Raw genomic sequence first — 17,894 nt, forward strand, 5'->3', positions numbered from 1 at the left:
TTTAGTAAAAACAGAACATTTCTGAAATACTTATGTTAAAGTATAAATCTCACCGTTGTATCTCTTTTGAAAGTTTGTTTAAATGTATGTATAATTGTAAGTGTTTTTAAGGGGTATTACGTAGCTACTTTAGTGGCTGGCTAGAACATGCTATCTTGCTGAACTAAGATGATGAACATGCTAAACAGTATATCAGTACAGTTTATTTTTCTGTGCCAGTCTTTATAATTTATTCAACAGTAAGAGTTCACATTTCTGACAAGTAAAGATTGTTTATTAGGTCCGTTCAACCACAAATTTCCCATCTCAGCCAGACATGTGGTGAATTACAGAAGCAACTGTCATAAGTCACAGGTGTATAGATACAACAATTTCATATAGTATACATATGACACCTTGTAAATTCTTTGGGTACACAGACACACAAACCACAGACTATCAACACAAACAAATGTGTATAAACCTCTGGTTGTCCTCTAAACTCACATATCCCATCCAGATGCAAAGGCTGAATCTCATTATGAAACATGTGCTAGGTATTCCCATTTGGCCTGTATAAAAATCGTATTCACTGCGCTCGTATAATCGTCACATGCGGACGAAGGGCTGCCCTGACCACTGAGCCAGATCCTTCTCTGGACGGCTACCAACTATTACACCATGAATCAGACTGGAATTAATCTTGACCATCAGAGAGTATAAACATGTGATATGAAACCCCCTGAGACTCACAGACACTCCACCCTGCAGAAACAGCTACAGTGCATCTATGCCTGCAGACAACGCCTCACAGATGAAAGGAATTTCTGCCTTTTGAGTGGAGAGTCTGTCTCTGAACAGGATTTATGGTTTCACACTCTCATTCATAACTGTGCAAGTGGATGCTGCGTCCAAACTGAATGTCACGTCCTGTTTAGCTGTTGGGAATAAATACTGTATGTGTATCCTTTTGTGTGTGTGTGGAGTTACAGTACAGTATGTGTGTGTTCAGGCCCTCAGTGGGACGGGATGTGTGAATCTTTCACCCCTTATTCTCTTCATGAATACAGTTGTTTACGTTATTTAATATTCATGTATGCTGTACACTCCAGATTTAGAAATGAGGCAGGATGTGGATGATGTCTGTGCGAACATGTCTGGAAATATTACACACTGTCTGCTGCTGGAAACTGTGCAGCTGCAGATTTCCCCCCATTAAGAACTGAATATGGTTCAGGGCGTGGTACAGTTTTAGAAAATTATGACAAGACAATACAACATACATAGTGCTGAATACTGATTTAATTCTTGAGAATTCCATTCTACGCGACTACACCAGGTCTGTCTACAATCTATTTTGCCCCTGTAGCAAATATTCTTGGTTCGAGAAATGGTTTCTACATACCCAAATTACTTACAAAATCAAGAAGAATTTAATTTACTTTATTTGTAAGGTTACAAGTTATGTTGAAAAAAAAAGCTGTTATGACAACACAGTTTTTCCCACTATGTGACAGCTGGTACTGGATTTTATATTAGATGTTAGATAACATTATATTTGGGGATCTTTACACTCAGGGACCCCAAGACAACTCTTTGTACTAGTTACCCTTACATTCACCAGTCACATTGATTAGTCCTCATTCTCACTTCAAAGTGCGTCAGCCTGAAACATTAAAAAAGCAGCTGGAGCTGACATAAACCAACAAATAAAGCAACGTTAGCTTAACTTGCTAGTTAGCTGCAGCTGATAATATCTGCACACTACAGTTGTAGATGGCCGCCGCCTAGTTTGTCTAGGCATTTGTCTATATCTTTGTAAAAAGAATTTCATGTGGTAAAGTTGCCACTGTTATCATTGTAACCTGCATCATGTGCAGAAGCTTGAGTGGTAATTTCCAAAACATATATTGCACTTCTGCATCATAATAATGACCGTAGCATTAGGTTAATCACTATGTCTTTCTCACACTTTCATTCATCCAGTCTTTTCCACTGCCATCTTCCAATATCTCTATACGTCCCCCCTATTTGCTCTCCTATTTTTCTCTCACTTTTTCTCTTTACTTTGTCTTTTGTGTAAGTGAAGCCTGGGCCTCCCAGTGACATAAGCCCTGCTCCTGTAAAACTAATAATGACTGAGATTGGTGCGGGCTTAGCATTCTTTCTCCCTTTCAGCGCAAGACACTGAGAATGGAGAGAGAGGAGGGGACGGGAAGGAGAGAAAGGTTTAGTGGCAAGTAGGGGGTGAGATGGGGGGGGTGTCCTAGTTTGAGAGGGAGCAACTTGAGAGATACATGAAGAAAGAAGGGAAGATGGAGAGAGAGAGAGAGAGAGAGAGAGAGAGAGAGAGAGAGAGAGAGAGAGAGACAGAGAGGCCCCTTTCCCTGAAACACACCACATGCTTTCATTCTTTATGGGTCAATGCAACTGAAATCGCACTGCATCCTCTCCAAACATTTTAAACAGACACACATGGACATGTATCCTCATTCAGGTGGGTTCAAGCATTAAATCATGCATATCCCGTCCCTAAGAAAAATCAGGAATGTAAACAAGGATGTTGGACAGTTAATAGTTACACCGCATACATGCTTGAACTCTAAACTAGCAGTGCACAAGTATTTTTCAAACCCCACACTTAGCAAAGCCATTGATTTTCCCTCCTACAATACCACACGTAAGCAAAACATTTGAAGCAAAGGCACAGAATATAAAATATGTCCCAACCACACATTGACACAACTCTGTCAAATTCACATAAAGATCACCAGATGTGCTGCGAGATGCAACAAGGGGGCAAGGGGGAGGTCTCACACGCACTGCCCTCTCTAATGCTCTCCCCTCCCTCCTTTCACCTCCCCTCCTCTCTCCCAGAAACATGTGCGTGCGCTGTGCCAGCAGACAGTTTCAGCTCTCAACAACTGATGAACGGACAGCTGCTGTTTCTCCCTTCCCCTCCTTTTTGCTCCCCTAACTGTTCTCCTCTTTTCGCTTCTTCCCCACACTGCCTCTATTCATCCCCTCTGTACTTTCCCCTTCCTTCCCTCTACTTTGTCATTCTACCCTGCACTTTTCCTCAGGCGGATATAAAGGCAGGTCCTGTTGAAGGGAGAGGGGCTTGTGTAATCTCTGGCTGCACATGAGCACCGGAGAGTTATTGCTTCAGCTGGAAAGGCACCGCAACAGAGGACTTGGAACCAACTAAAGGACAAACTTTGGGATAAGCAGAAGAAGAAGGAATACTTCCAAGACAGGAAGGGAGGAGAAGGGGGGAGAAGCAGAGAGAGTTTGGAGTTGGGGTGCAGGACACAGACCATGCCGGGCTCTGTGCTGCTGCTTCTGATGCTGTCCCTGTTGGTCCTGTCCACAGGAAGTGATGCCAGACGAATCAGGAAAAGAGGACTCAACCATAAGGTGGGGCTGCTAACCTCACCTTTGACTTTTGTATATGTGCACATGTGAGTGTGTGGCTTTCTTCTCTATCTCTTGATTATGGATGTTTGCAGAAAAGCCTCCAAAGTGGAAGTAGGTGAGAGATCACAGCGTTACAGTACAATACCGGCTCTGTTACAGAGAGCCGGTTTCACACTGCGAGAGCAGTTTTGTGGCTGAGGTGAGAGGTGGTCAAGTTGACCTCAGACATGAAGTGCAGTAACCCAGTGATGAAAAGAAGAGTGGTGCAAATTAACAAAGTGCATTCACTCAAGTACTGTACAAAAAAGAATAGTTCAGCATTTTGGGAAATACAATTTATTCTTGCTCAAAGTTAGATGAGAAGATTGATACCACTGTTAAATATGTCTTATAAATAAAAAGGCTTTAGCCAACAGCTAGTTAGCTTAGCATAAAGACTGGAAATAGTGTTAGCATGGCCCTGTCCTAAGGTAACTAAATCCACCTAACAACTGATCTAAAGCTCACTAATCAAAATCTTGTTTGTTTAATCTGTATTTTGTGCCTGTGGGCTAAGCTAAAATTTTCACCACTGATAAAGACACAGTTGGAGCAGTCTGAGCAGACATGCTTTGATTTTGAAGCATGAAAAATCTTCATGGACAGGGGAAGTTTTTTAGTTTTGACGAGGAGCCGAAAGTGGAGTGTGCAACAGGTTGGAATAAGTTGCTGATTTTCAGATTTCCATATGAGTAATTGAAGAGCACACTGGATGTACAACCTTTGTCTTTGTGTGTGTGTGTGTGTGTGTGTGAGTGTGTGTTCATGGTGGATTATTAGGGCAGGAACTGAACTTGCAGACCGGGCCCCTGCTTGTTAACTCAGCTCAGTGTAGCTGATTGATCATCTCTAACAAGGGCTCACTGTAGCGTGCTGCCCTCTCTTTCTTTTCCCCTCTCTTGCTCTCTCTCCTCCTCTGTGAAACTTCTCGTTCTTCAATGTTCTCACTTTCGTACTGGTTTATGCCCTCATTGGCCCATCTCTCTCTCAATCTCACCACTCTTATCTCTCTTCCTTTCTCTCACATGCGGTAGTTAGCCTTTCACCCGCTCTCTGGCCTGCTTTCTCTTCCCCCTCACCCATGTGTCTCTCTCAGGATACCACCCCTCTGTTTTCCCTCTTTCAAATGTCTTTCTCTCTTCTCCTCCTGCTCTCAGGATGGGCCAAAAGCACCGTCTTGCTGGACGCTGCTTCAAAGCTGCTGTAATTGGAACATGCTGAGACGGCTGTGCAGATGGAGTTTGTCTTTTTCCCTCTGAACCTTTTCATCTCTGCATCTTTCCATCTTTCATTTTTTAACCACCTCCCCCTCACAGACATATACACACACACCCTCAGCCTCATTCATAACACCAGGGATGTGCAGAAAGACAAATTATAGTCACTGAGTGTTTCATGTAGGCACTAAACTATGGAATAGTGTGTCTAGAAAAGAAAATCTGTAAGAATTTGTAACAATACCAAGGCCACCAGCATGCTCACTACCTGTGCTGCATTCATGGTCTGGTTTGTTCTTTGAATATAGAAGATTTCAGCAGATTTTCAGACACATTGAATTCAAATTATTCAAATCTTCTAGACACATCATGCCAAATCTATTTTGGTTTAGTTTTAGAAAAGCATAAATGCTCTTTAAGAAACACAGAATAGATTTGGACCCTTAAGTTATCATTATTATTATTATAACTTGTTTAACACTTCATTTGTGTTATTTTACCGTAAACACAAACTTTTTTAGGACTACACATCATGTGAACACAATATAAACTAGGGTGGCAATTCCTCAACAAATTTCATTTAATCAGATTCAAAACAAATTAACATGCAATGGACTTAGGGCTTTTCAGGCCTCTTGGGATCTGAGATCACAAGGCAGTTGTCTGCTTTGCTCAGTTGATAATCTAGTCTTATTGATCAGTAGACTGTATTATTTTTAAAAAATAAAGATGTGTAATCACAGTCAATGTATATTTGAAATGTATTATGAAAATGTAAGCAGTCAATATTATATGCATTATGACACCTACACCCTCTCATAAAATGAGGTTTCTTAGCCTTCATATACTGTTTTTGCAGGAATGTGTGTTAAGTTCTTACCAGAAAGGGAGTTGTTTGACCTGAGATGGTCTCACTCACTAGGTGGCTCAGGGATCAGAGCCACGTCCACCATCTAGACCTCCCCCTGCCACAAGGTTCAAAGGTCACCAGTAGCACTTTTCAAATTTCCTCTTTGTGTTTGACAGAGAAACTGCCTGTCAAATAACACATAACATGTAATAAGGGTGGAGAAGTAAGATTAGGCATCAGAGGGAAGCTGACTATCAAGACAAACATATTTGATGGGTGGACGGGAAAATGGGTCTTAGACTCTCTCTCACATATACACACACACACACACACACACACACACACACACACAAAGACCGGTTGATCTACAGCCATAACACACCCTGGTTCAGACACCTGTCAGGGCATGTCAGTGTGCATCAGTAGTGTCTGAAGTAAGGCTACCACCACAAATCTTTACAGTTTCATTTATCTGATGTGAAGTGGTCTGTTCTGACAGCACCTGGTATTAAGACAGGGACCCTGCAAAAACCTGTATTCTTCCTGTTCTTGGTCTGGCTGGCTGTTTGACTTGGCCCAGGGCTGCTACACAAAACCAAACAGATCCGTGCTCTGCTTTGATGCTGAAGGAAATGTGTAGCTTTTAAGGAAATGATACTTTGTAAAGATAAGATAAGTTAACTGTATGTTACAATCCCAAATGCTTTCAAATAAGAGGGGAGCAAAGGATTCATGTCAGTGATTGAATTTAAGGGGATTAAAAAGGACATTTTGATTGCAGTGGTTGAGAATCATTACGTGTTAAATGTAACTGAGTTACACTGCCTGCATTTCTGCTGAACACAAGGAATGTAGTTTAGTTTATTATGGCTAAGAGTTGACAAATGCTGGGAATGCGTGACAAATGCAAAACAGTCTTGGCAAGCATTGGCTGTGCTGGTCACACCAGCATTTAATACTGTGAAATTTTGCGGAAATTGCAGTTAATTGTAACATAATCACCAAAATTTGTGAATTTCATTGTGAAGTTGAAGTAAATCCATGTAAAGTTTTGGATTGACTTCAGTTTTGGTAGTCTTAAACATGAACTTGTGTCCTTGAAGCAAGCTATCTTTGCAGTGCTTGCCTTAAAGTTGACGCAGAGCCGGGGAGTCCAAATGGTAGCGAATGTAGCTTATTAGCTGTGTTACACCCTCTACTGAACTTATTATCCCATTAGCGACCAAGCTACGCTAGCAAGTTTGTCACCTCAGAGAGCTTCATTGTTGCCCTTAAGTAACTTTTTTTAATTAACATGGGGGAGTAAACAGAACTGCAGGGAGAAAATTGAGAGATTCTGTGGGCGCTATTGTGACTGATTGGCTAGCAAGTTAGCAGTTAGCTAGCCAGCTGCAGGCCTGCAGCAGGTCACCAATTAGCCCTGCGAGTATAGTCACTACATATGCTTTGAGAACCAAATATTTAATAATTTCGCTGTACCGCTTTCCAGTGTGACCAGACCTTAAAGTACAAAACATATCAATTGCTCATTATAAAGTGAATATGACTGATTTAACTAGAGACAGATACTATTAATATGACTATCACCTACCACAGGTGGCTTGGTGGTGAAGTGGTTCGCACTTGCCCATAGGTGTGAATGTGAGCATGAATAGTTGTCTGACTCTATGTGTTAGCCCTGTGAGAAACTGGAGACCTGTCCAGGATGTACCCTGTCTCTCGCCCAATGTCAGCTGAGATTGGCTCCGGCCCATGTAGCTAATGGATGGAGGGATTGCAATAACTCAAAATCATCAAGACAAGACACACTCACTTACCTAAGTAAAGGTGAGGATTCAAATCAATTAAGCTTGTGTTGACAGCCTCAATGTCCATAATATAGATTTAGTGCCATCTTTTACATATTATTCTCACTGGGAGGTGCATGGTGTTGCATATTAATTAAAGGAGAGCTTTGCATGTTTGTCTCAGTTTAGTCATTCAAATTCTGGCATAGAAAACAATCAACAAACTGGCTATTTGCATGTTACCTTCTGACTTTAAATATGCATTTCACACAAACTTCAACATTCTGTATATTAGATGTGTCTTGGCTCATAGATGCAAAATATGTATATATGAAATAATATGATAATATATGATAATATGAAAATTCACTGTAATAAACAATCAACCTGAGGTTTTCTGTGAAACATGGTAACAAGGCTCAGTTCACAGTTCAGTGTCATTACATTTAGAAAGAAAGACAGTAAAATATCATCACATCCTAAATACTATCTCACAGTCTTACACACTGATAGGTAGACGGAGAAACCTGCGACCAGTCAGTTTTGTGAGCTGGTGTGAGCGGCTCTAAACAGGACTAATCCCAATCAGATGATGTGAGCCTGCTGGTCAGCAGCACATTACTGGATTTACACTGGAGCAGATTACCGTGAAGTGCCATAGGTACACACACACACCAAAAAGACAAACTCATTTTCGCATCAACCTCTGCTTCACTTTTTTTCCTACAGAGCCTCTGATGTCCAAGACATTCCTTTTATTTGGCAGCAGAGAGATTTTCTAAGTTATATCATGAGTCAATGAGAGATCACAGACACAGCTGCACTGGAATATATATAAAACTGTCTTGAAATTGTTCCACAATTTTTATTTTAATGGACAATAAAAAATTGGTTTCTGTTGCTGCAGCACTACAAGCAGAGAGTAGAGGGGTAATACAGCAGAGATTAGGGGAACTTCTATCACAGCCATCACTGTCACCTCTGGCTATGACTGACAGGTAGCAGACACTATGTCTAACCGTTTCCCCAAACTAATTAGCTGCTCTGCCACTCCTCATATGGGCTAACTCTATTTGACTGCATTTCAAGGTTAGACAAGACCGCTTTGCCAGTATGCCTACAGTTCAAGGATTGCTTTTCCCAGTTGTGCATCTACTTGTCTGTCTGACATCACTCACTAAAACTCTCATCTCTGACTGATTTGCAGGCTGTCTGTTTGCCTCACAGCTTAGCCTGCTGTGTCTCTATCTATCTGCACATCTATCTATCTTTCTGTCAACCTGACTGCTGGTTTAGAGGCAGGAAATGAGTGCTGACAACTCAAAAGCTAACCAGATGTGTCCTGTGGGCTACTTCATTTAAGAGATTTGAATTGACATTCATGAAAGAACACAGTTTTGCCTTGTTTACACATTTGTGCGCACAACCTTGACCCTGCAGTACGCCCATATAGGGCATATGCCTGCGTTTGGGTGGGTTTGTGTGCGTCTCTGTCTGCATGTATCCTTGCACAAAGGAAGGAGAAAATTTCATTATCTTTTTTGAGATCTCTGCATGGAACCCTGAATGCCCTGATCGCAGTGCAGTTATGGAGCCAGACAAGGTCTCCAGTGGCTTCTCCCCACAAACTCCCCGTATACCACAGAGCAAGAGAACTACAGAGAGAGACAAGGAAAGACAGACAGAGGAAAAGAGCAGTCAAGATCAATCATTATGCAGCCACCTTCATCAACATGTCATTCACACCAAAGACAGAGGAAGAAAGGGATAGGGAAAAAGAAATCAAGGAGAAAGAAAAAACAGAGAGGAAGAGAGATAATGACAATGTTGCAGACAGAGACAGACAGAGAGGGGGAACACATGCCCACAGATAGACATGAGCAACACACACCGGCCCGCTGGCAGTGTCTCTATGGGAGAGCAGAGCGGCAGACAGAAGTGTAAATAAACAATGTGGAACATCAGAGAGATGTGTGCAGCATTGTGTGATAGAGCTCAGGATGTAGAGCATGATGGTGGCGGGCCTTCTGCTGTACGAACACATGACACAACACAAGAGGAGCCTTGAGAGTTGCAAGAGCTGGATAACAGACATGTAAAATAAACATACGTTGGAAGCAGCATCTGTTCTGTTGGCTTAAGGATCTTTACAATGAACACACACTGAAGCATGAATGGCCTCAGCGATGTATGGCATTCATGTGGACAAGCAAGCTCACACTTTACACATGCAAACACACCATCACACACACACACACACACACACAGACACACACACACACACACACACACAATTTACACACGCATACACACATAAACAGGAAGGGTAGTTGACGTAGTTTGCAGGAGACGTTTGCAGGAGACTTTGGGAACAGATCGGATATAAGACAAGGGGAGGCGGCAGGAGTCATTATGTCATTATCCAATCACAGCAGACTTTGTAGTGGCCATTCATAAGATCTCATAGTACCAGGAGACACTGTGAACCACTGTTGCCCCACCGTTCTCACTTGTGAGCCAAGAATGACGGGTATGAAAGAAGTGTAGTCTACAGTGTGTGGGAGGACGTACAAGCAGAGGTAACTATACGTAATATAGTTAGGTGGCTCCTATGATACCTGGATAACATTATGGGAGTGCAATGATAAATCGATGAAGTACAAAGCAACAAGCTATAAACACAAGGTAGAGATTTTATCACCTTATAAAAGAGATACAACAGACTTTACTGGTATTACACTGGGGCAGATTACTGCTCAGTACACACACACTAGCCACTGCTTCACTTTTTCATTTGGAGCCTCTGATGTTCCAGACATTCCTTTTACTTGGCAGCAGTGAGATTTTCCAAGTTATATCATCTCCAACAACAGAGAGGAAATTCATAGCAAATCCAGTGCAGAGTATGTGAGACCACAGGCATGTCTGTGTTCATCATCACGCTGCAAATATAGCACTGTCATTGTAAAGTTAGCATTCATCTGGAGTCATGTTTCTGATCGTCAGTTCAATATTCAGCCCCTGTTTCAGTCTCTACTAACTCCTGAGAGAAATATCTGACTCTTTAGCTGCTAAATGCTCTAGTATGTTCGCTAGCTAGCTGCCGACTTTGTCTGTGTGATGTTTGGTGCTGAGCAGGTAGCGTATAGTGAGCTTTTTCACTGATAACAGTTGCCTGCTGCATCTCCAAACAAAACACATGAGAGTCCTAACACTAAATCAAAACAGTAGTGGGAGGTCTTAAACCCAGAACAATGACCTGAAAGATGCTTAAAAGCTCCATAGAGCTGAAAGGAACTGTAGAGTCGGGTTATAATCTTTTATGGGATTGTCACTATAAATGAAACCTTTTACATTACACATAGTCGTTTAATCTATTGTTCATATATAAATAATGACAATAGCAGCTTTAAATCGAAAAAAGAAAATACAAAAAGTATTGAAGCTTAACCAACGCTACGATGGATGTACAATGGTAACAATAATCACTCCTAACACAAATACTGAACGCAAACTCTCCTCTGTAAGATACTGACTGTAAGAGCTCTGACTGTAAGAGCCACAAATTGTTCCCTCCTCTCCTCTATGGTGTGAATCCGCCCCCCACCCCCCACCCCCAAATAACCATCCACCCACTAAGCTCGCAGCTGCCAGAACGAATTAATGTGTGTTTAAAGTGAACACACATACAGTGTGTGTGATACCACCATCAGCGCCAAACATTTGCTTTCATTTTTCCGGCTGGTTTGTAAGAACGTTCAGTAAGCCTGCCAAATAAACAGCACAGTTTTAATGATCGTGTGCAACCCACAAGCTGATTATCTAATTACTAATCTAGTGTACAAAAAAACACCCATTTCTCCCTCTCTCTCTCTCCCTCTCCCTCTCTCTCACGAGCACCCTGACATGCCAAATGAATATCTGAAACTGGAGAATCAGGGAAACTCACCCACACGACTGAAACAACAAAAGACATGAAATCAGAAAAACGGAAACTTTGCAGTTGTGCTTGTTTGTCTGTAACTCTGCGTGTGTTCTCAGGCTCATGACAAACAGCTCTGCAGAAATACTATTTCATTTACAACCTTAATGACTGGATAACAAAGGTATTTTGATCATTAAACCAGGACTGAAAATAACAGGAAACCTTTGTCCTTGACTGGTGGGAAAACACATTGAACTACACTAAAGTAAATGTTGGGACCAGGTGAGGAATGAACCTCGAGGCATACCTGATTAGATAACATCCTCTGCAGTAGAAGCTCAAAGAGTTCACAGTTAACCATGTACCACCCCTTCAGTGGTCTATAATTAAAATATCCTCTTGTTATGTTCCTCTGCTGATGTTAGAGCAGACAGTAAACAGTAAATTATCGCTCATTTCATAGTACTAAGTGGAACGAATTGGAAACTTGATCACACTGTAAAGCAAATACATTGTTTTGTCGAGGGCAGCTGTGCCTCTTGCTGTAATATTTCCCACGTGTACCTAACACACAACGACAACAATGAATGGACGCTTATACTGTGCCACAAAACTTGTGATAGTTGATACCAGCTGTGTGAAACAGTATAAACCCACAAATTCTTTCCTGGGAATGTCCAAAAAGCAATGAGTCGGAATCGATAAAGAGCTGCAGCGTGGTAAAAAAAAAAAACTACTACACCACAGAGGCCATGGTTGTGATACAGGTCCCATAGGCATGCAAGAACAAATCTTTTCAGCAACAAAAGTGTGTGGATTACTGTGTGTGTGTGTGTGTGTGTGTGTGTGTGTGTGTGTGTGCGTGTACGTGCATTGATGCTGCCAAAGCCACTGACATGTGTGAAGAGTGTGAAGTGTGTCTTTGCTTGGCTCACGGTCCTGTGGCCTACTTTCCCCCCTCTCAGACTCACTAGGGAAGTGTGTGTTCCCACAGTGAATCACCTTCCCAATCCAGGTCAAGACGTTAGCAGGCAGGCATGCATACTGAAGCCAAACATGTAGTGTCTCTGCTACAGTTCTGCTGTGCTGAGAACCGACCACCTAGGCCCATTGCTGCCCTCTGATGGTTAAAAAGTGCAATCTCAAACACTGTGTGAACATTACAGTGAATTATCTTTTTGTTTGGAAGCAAAAGACATGTTTAATTTCTCATCAAGTGGCCTTCACAACTATATATTTCATAAATCTTATTGCCCCCCAAAATCAGATATATTAGTGTTTTCTGATCTGGGCACTTTCTTGTGTTCATATAATTTCTCTGTCTAATTTGCATAATGTATATGCACCTAAGTATTCATAGAAACTAGATTTTAGCCACACTTGAGCATGTAGCAGCTTTTGATAGACCAGAACCTCTGCTAATATTAATCTACACTGATCAGGCATGACATTAAAACAGATAACAGCTTTTATTGTTGTGGCTGATTGGTGTATATGTGTGGCCTATTTTAAAAGTTCATTCTGTAGCATTTGTAATTTGATTTGAAACTTAATTTGTAGTTTCAATTATTTTCAATCTTCATGGCTTGATTTAGTCAAAAAGTAAACAGATCAGTCACAAAATTAAAACCAGTCACCTGTTTTAATGTTATGGCTGATCGGTGTAGGGTCAGGGTAAAACCACCTCCACTCCTTCCTACCATATGTCTCTCTCTCTCTCTCTCTCTCTCTCAGGACTATGAGTACCCCAACCACCCCCAGTCCACGCAGCACCAGAAGAATGACCGGTGTCCGCCCCCACCCCAGATGCTGCCAGAGCGAGCCTGCGAGGTGCCGGGCTGCCGCTCAGACTCAGAGTGTGAGCGCCATAAACGCTGCTGCTACAATGGCTGCATCTACGCCTGCCTGGAGTCTGTTCAGCCGCCACCAGGTCAGCAGCCAGTTACACATGGTTACACACAGAGCAGTGTTCACCAGACACCCGCATTTTTGTGCACAAGACACAAACTGATGTATAAAAGGTCAGTCAGTTACGACCTTGGTCTTTTTTTGAAAGGTAAACACTTTACATTTTACAACTACAAAGCCAGGGTGAGTACAAGGAAGTCTGAAGCAATTCTGCGTCAACAGCTGTTGCAGTGATATGGGGAATTTAAAATACTTTGCACAGATATAATCAGCAGACTTGTATAATTTGTCCAGTCCAGTACAGACCAAAACACCTAAAGTAGGACTACCAAGGACAAAGGTTTTAAAAGGTTAAATTTCTTCAAGACTGGTTTGACGTTTTGTAGAACCATTCTGCTACAGCATTCTCTGAACTTTTAATGTTTAGTATTTTAGCTCAAAAAACAGATCATCACTGAGGCTCTTTTCCTCAAAACAATATGCATAATATTTTGGCTTGTATGTGTGTGTGTGTGTGTGTCCAGTGCTGGACTGGCTGGTGCAGCCCAAGCCTCGGTGGTTGGGGGGTAACGGCTGGCTGCTAGACGGCCCTGAGGAGGTTCTGCAAGGTGAGTGCAGTGCAGACACCTGGCCAATCACTGAGGCAAGAAAAAACCCCTGTAACTCCAAACAGTCAGCTTGCATGACTCTCATCTAACTGATTCTCAGCGCTCACAATGCAACTGCATCTTCGCCTTCACATAATAAGCTTTCACCAATCCATCAAACGCAACCCTTTACTTAGTGAATATGAGCAAAACAGTTTTCATGTTTGATTCCACCCTCCTCTTATGTGTGTATTGGTGATGTGTATTTCTGGGTTATTTTTTGTTTTTTTAAAATTCTTTCAGTTGTTAAACTATGAGATGTTTTCAGTCCAATTAAAAGAAATTGGAAAAAGAAATGCTTACCTTTTTGCGTTTATATTCAACAATCATACAGTGAAAAAAAAAATGTCAAAATGCAACCATAAGGCGCTAAGGTTGAGCATTCTCGTGTTTTCCTATACTGCTTTTCTTCAGTGAATAGATAAAATGTTCATGCAGCTTTTCTGAAGTCTGTAGGCAAGGAAACAACAATGAAAAAAAACGAACTAATCGACTAATAAACTGTTGTTTCATGTTTGTGATTTCCTCTAATGCACAGTATATTCTCTGCCCGCCAGCTGAGGCCTGCAGTACGACAGAGGATGGAGACGAGCCTCTCCACTGCCCCACGGGCTACGAGTGCCACATCATCAACCCAGGAAACCCTTCGGCTGGCATCCCTAACCGGGGACAGTGCATCAAGCAACGTGGGAACTCCGGTAAGACCAGAGCACTTCTGGTAACTCAAACAGCTGAGTAATTCACCATGTGATATGGCATTGAATCCAGTTCTTCAACAGACACCATCTCCTATCTTAATTTCATATTTGCAACTAATCCCCTGTCTATCTGATCTAGTGGAACCACTCATCAAAGTTTGTGCTCTTATAAAGGACCAAAGGACCAAAGGACAGGGACAGGATGCTGGGCTGTGCCAGCAGCTGTCTTGAGTCTGGGCTGGTATCTCTTGGCAAATATAATGCAGCCAAGTGCCAATGTCTGCCATTTAATAGATCTAAAAATATACAGATTGGAGTGACCTAGCAATTCAGGCCTACCCCACATGGCTGACGCTGTTTACAGAAATATGAACCTAATGATTTATGAAGAGAACATAATGCATCTCTGTCATGTGAGCAAGAATTCAAAGTACAATGTGAAGTATATAGAGGTCAGATGTCATCTTTTTGTTTTGTTTTTATAATAGTTTGGGGCATTTTATCTACAGATGGACGTGGCCTAAGGCACAAATACTTTAAGGACTACAAGGATTACTTAGGTAAGTGAAGTAACATGAACTACTATTACTGAGTCTGACATAACAACAATCTGCCTGACATAATGATGTTTTCACTGACAGGTACCAGTTCTAACAATGCAGTAGGCTACGAAAAACATCATCATAAGCACCTGGGATGAAGTACGTTTTCAGCCGCTTTGAACTATCATGTCAACAAAATACCTCTTTTATCTTTATCTCCTTTTAAGAAAACCTAATGTTTTTATCTGCTCTCAGATCAGCCATGACCTCAGCCTCAGCTACGACCATAACACAACCTCAGACATCAGTCCAGTCCTGTTCGATCTCCTCTCATCACACCTGAAGCAGGATCAGATCTCACCTTTTTTTTACTACACCTACAGCTGCTACCTCCTCTTTGCAAAACCCCGTTTTTTTGCGGCCTATCCTCAGTCACAAACTTCTTTGGGAGACAAGTCTGATGCGCATACAGTAGACAGCCAAAGAAATAAGTGCTTTTTTTTGTCTCTCTGTCCGATATCTGTGAAAGGAAGGAGCAGAGAGTGTTGACGGTGAAGCAGAGGAAGAGAGAGCAGGGTGTGCACCAAAGCCGTTTTATCAAAAATCTCAAAGGAAATAAGGAAACCTTGCCATTTTATCATTTCTTTACAACCCCCTCCCTCAGTACCACTCATTCTCACACACGGACAAACTCTCTAGCCTGAAGCCTGGTCAGCAGAGAAAATCAAGACCATATGGCCCTGTTACTCAGTCTCTAAAGGACGCTACTCAAATTTCCTCAAACCTGGAAGATTTTATGGACAAATAGGAGAAATTCCAGCTGTACCAGCTGTTGCATCTCTGAACCAAATACAAATGTGAATTAAAATGATATCTAATTATAAGAATAAATGCCATATGAGTGTATGGATTGTGTCAGTTTTTGGAAAGGATTTGGAAAAGCTGTGGTCTGGTTTCAGTCAGCAGATGCTGACCAGAACATCAAAACAAAAGTATAATAAGTTAAAATAGTTCATTTGAGAGGACTAGTTGAATGAGATTTACATTTAAACGTATGCTCCATCTATGAAGCAGGAAACCTTGAACAGCCTTTAAAAAGCCCAGCTTTAAAAATGTGTGATACTGAAATGATAGATTTAAATATTACCTGAAATAAAGTTACTGAGGTGGTGCCTTTAATGACGCGAGTCGTGTAACAAATATCTACCAGCGCTATGTGGTTATGCAAGCGTTTTGTGAGTTTCGTGTGTGCATGTGTTTGCATGTGAGTGAGTCATCTGGTGACAAATTCAGCTTATCTGACAAACAAAATAATTCAGTCTGCCTATTAAATTATGACACCATCACAACCCTATGTTTCTGCATAAACATACCAATAGAAAGGGCTCAGAGTGGATATTTAAAACTGGTGAAGAATCTTCTGTGTTATTCTCAAACTCACTTCGGTCAACTTCAGTTGTCTCTGTTATCAGTTCAAATGGTGCTCATGTTTATTGCTGCCTATAATAACAGAAGAATAAGCTGGTCATATAATAAGCTGAAGGTGCAAAACAAAAGCTGTAACCATTCTCTATGTGCAGAACTAAAGTGATGTCTGAATGTTGCTTTCTGACTGGTGCTGTAATGCTGCCTTGTTTATTCTAAATAAACCACATTGTTGGAACTGGTCTGAGTTTTGTGATGTTTTTCTGTTGCAAGAAATCTTGGGATTACACCACAGACACTGATCCCATCCTGCTTTGTCATCATTCTTAAGCAGCAGATTGAGTTGAAGCAAAAATGAACTGAACTGAACACTGTTTCCAGTTGCAGTAGCTTCTAAAATAAGGTCTAGACACCTCAGGGAGTCTTTCTGACAGTTTTAGGATATCCCCCCAAAAAAAAGGTGAGTGCTCAGAAATTAGCACAAAAAGGAAATAGTGTAAGACTGACATCTGGTTCCCTTTCTCACCATATTTTGTGTACATGGAACGACCAACAGCAAAGATATCATCACATATCACATGATTATTATTTTCATGGTCCACCTGCCTCAAGGAGATAGAAAAAAGAGGTATAAATAATAGATATGTGTAGGGATAATAAATTACTGCATCCTGGCATTAGGCATCAGAAATAAACTTCATACACTAGAGATAAAAGCAGGAAGAGATAGGTGATGAAGTGGCTCAACACATGGAGACAGAAAATCAGGTATTTGAAAAGCAGGTCTGAGTTGCTATAATTTGTTACGGTTGATTCTTTAGGGCTGCTGCTTTTAAGAATATCATGAGTGACACATGTCAAAGTACATACAATACAGTAGATAGATATATAGATATATAGATATATAGCATCTCATGATCCAATATGGTCAGGACCGTGTCAACACCGCCCTGTCCCCCTACTGGGCAAGGAGAGACATTTCTGTCTCACATCAGAATAAGGTGAAACTTGACCAGTCATTAGAGATATATCAATATAGAACAGTAAAACACAAGGAATAGGCAGTGAGCTAATGAATTTTGTTTTTAGGCTTATCCCCATTTGATAACTAAATGTTCCTCTATTAATACTACAGTAGGTGCCATTTTAATAACAATGTATTCCCTAAATAATAACACAAGAAGAATTCTTGAGTTTGATATTAATCTTCAGTTATGTTATTTATAAAGAAACATACTTGACTCTGGTATGTTTTAAGTTTGTATTCCTACTGTACATCAGTTAGAGATGATAATGGAGCCAGACTTTGCCTATGTCTCTCTACTGGGAGAGAGGTGTAAGCTTTCAGTGCAGTAGTATAGTCTGGGTCATTAGGAAAGCTCTGTTTGGACTTTAGGGAGATAAAGCAGAGTTTTATTTCACAATCCAGAGACAAATCCCTCATAAAAGATTCATGCTGT

At 41.2% G+C, this 17,894-nt stretch overlaps 1 protein-coding gene across 1 annotated transcript; it reads left to right on the plus strand.

Moving 5' to 3' along the window:
• The first annotated feature begins 2,910 nt into the window (after window positions 1-2,910).
• On the plus strand, window positions 2,911-16,664 carry wfdc1 (WAP four-disulfide core domain 1). The gene is made up of 7 exons (XM_022749966.1): window positions 2,911-3,396; window positions 12,949-13,144; window positions 13,647-13,730; window positions 14,327-14,467; window positions 14,977-15,027; window positions 15,109-15,168; window positions 15,265-16,664. The coding sequence occupies exons 1-6, from the start codon at window positions 3,298-3,300 to the stop codon at window positions 15,165-15,167; spliced, it is 630 nt and encodes a 209-aa protein (XP_022605687.1). The 5' UTR covers window positions 2,911-3,297; the 3' UTR covers window position 15,168; window positions 15,265-16,664.
• The last annotated feature ends 1,230 nt before the right edge of the window (window positions 16,665-17,894 follow it).

This window comes from Seriola dumerili, unplaced genomic scaffold (genome assembly GCF_002260705.1).
Source record: "Seriola dumerili isolate Sdu_G_001 unplaced genomic scaffold, Sdu_1.0 BDQW01000147.1, whole genome shotgun sequence".
Lineage (NCBI taxonomy): Eukaryota > Metazoa > Chordata > Actinopteri > Carangiformes > Carangidae > Seriola > Seriola dumerili.

Coding starts and splice junctions, on each gene's coding strand:
- wfdc1 (XM_022749966.1), top strand. CDS start 3,298: ATGCCGGGCTCTGTGCTGCTGCTTCTGATGCTGTCCCTGTTGGTCCTG. Junction 3,397..12,948: donor AAAGAGGACTCAACCATAAG/GTGGGGCTGCTA, acceptor TCTCTCTCTCAG/GACTATGAGTACCCCAACCA. Junction 13,145..13,646: donor GTCTGTTCAGCCGCCACCAG/GTCAGCAGCCAG, acceptor GTGTGTGTCCAG/TGCTGGACTGGCTGGTGCAG.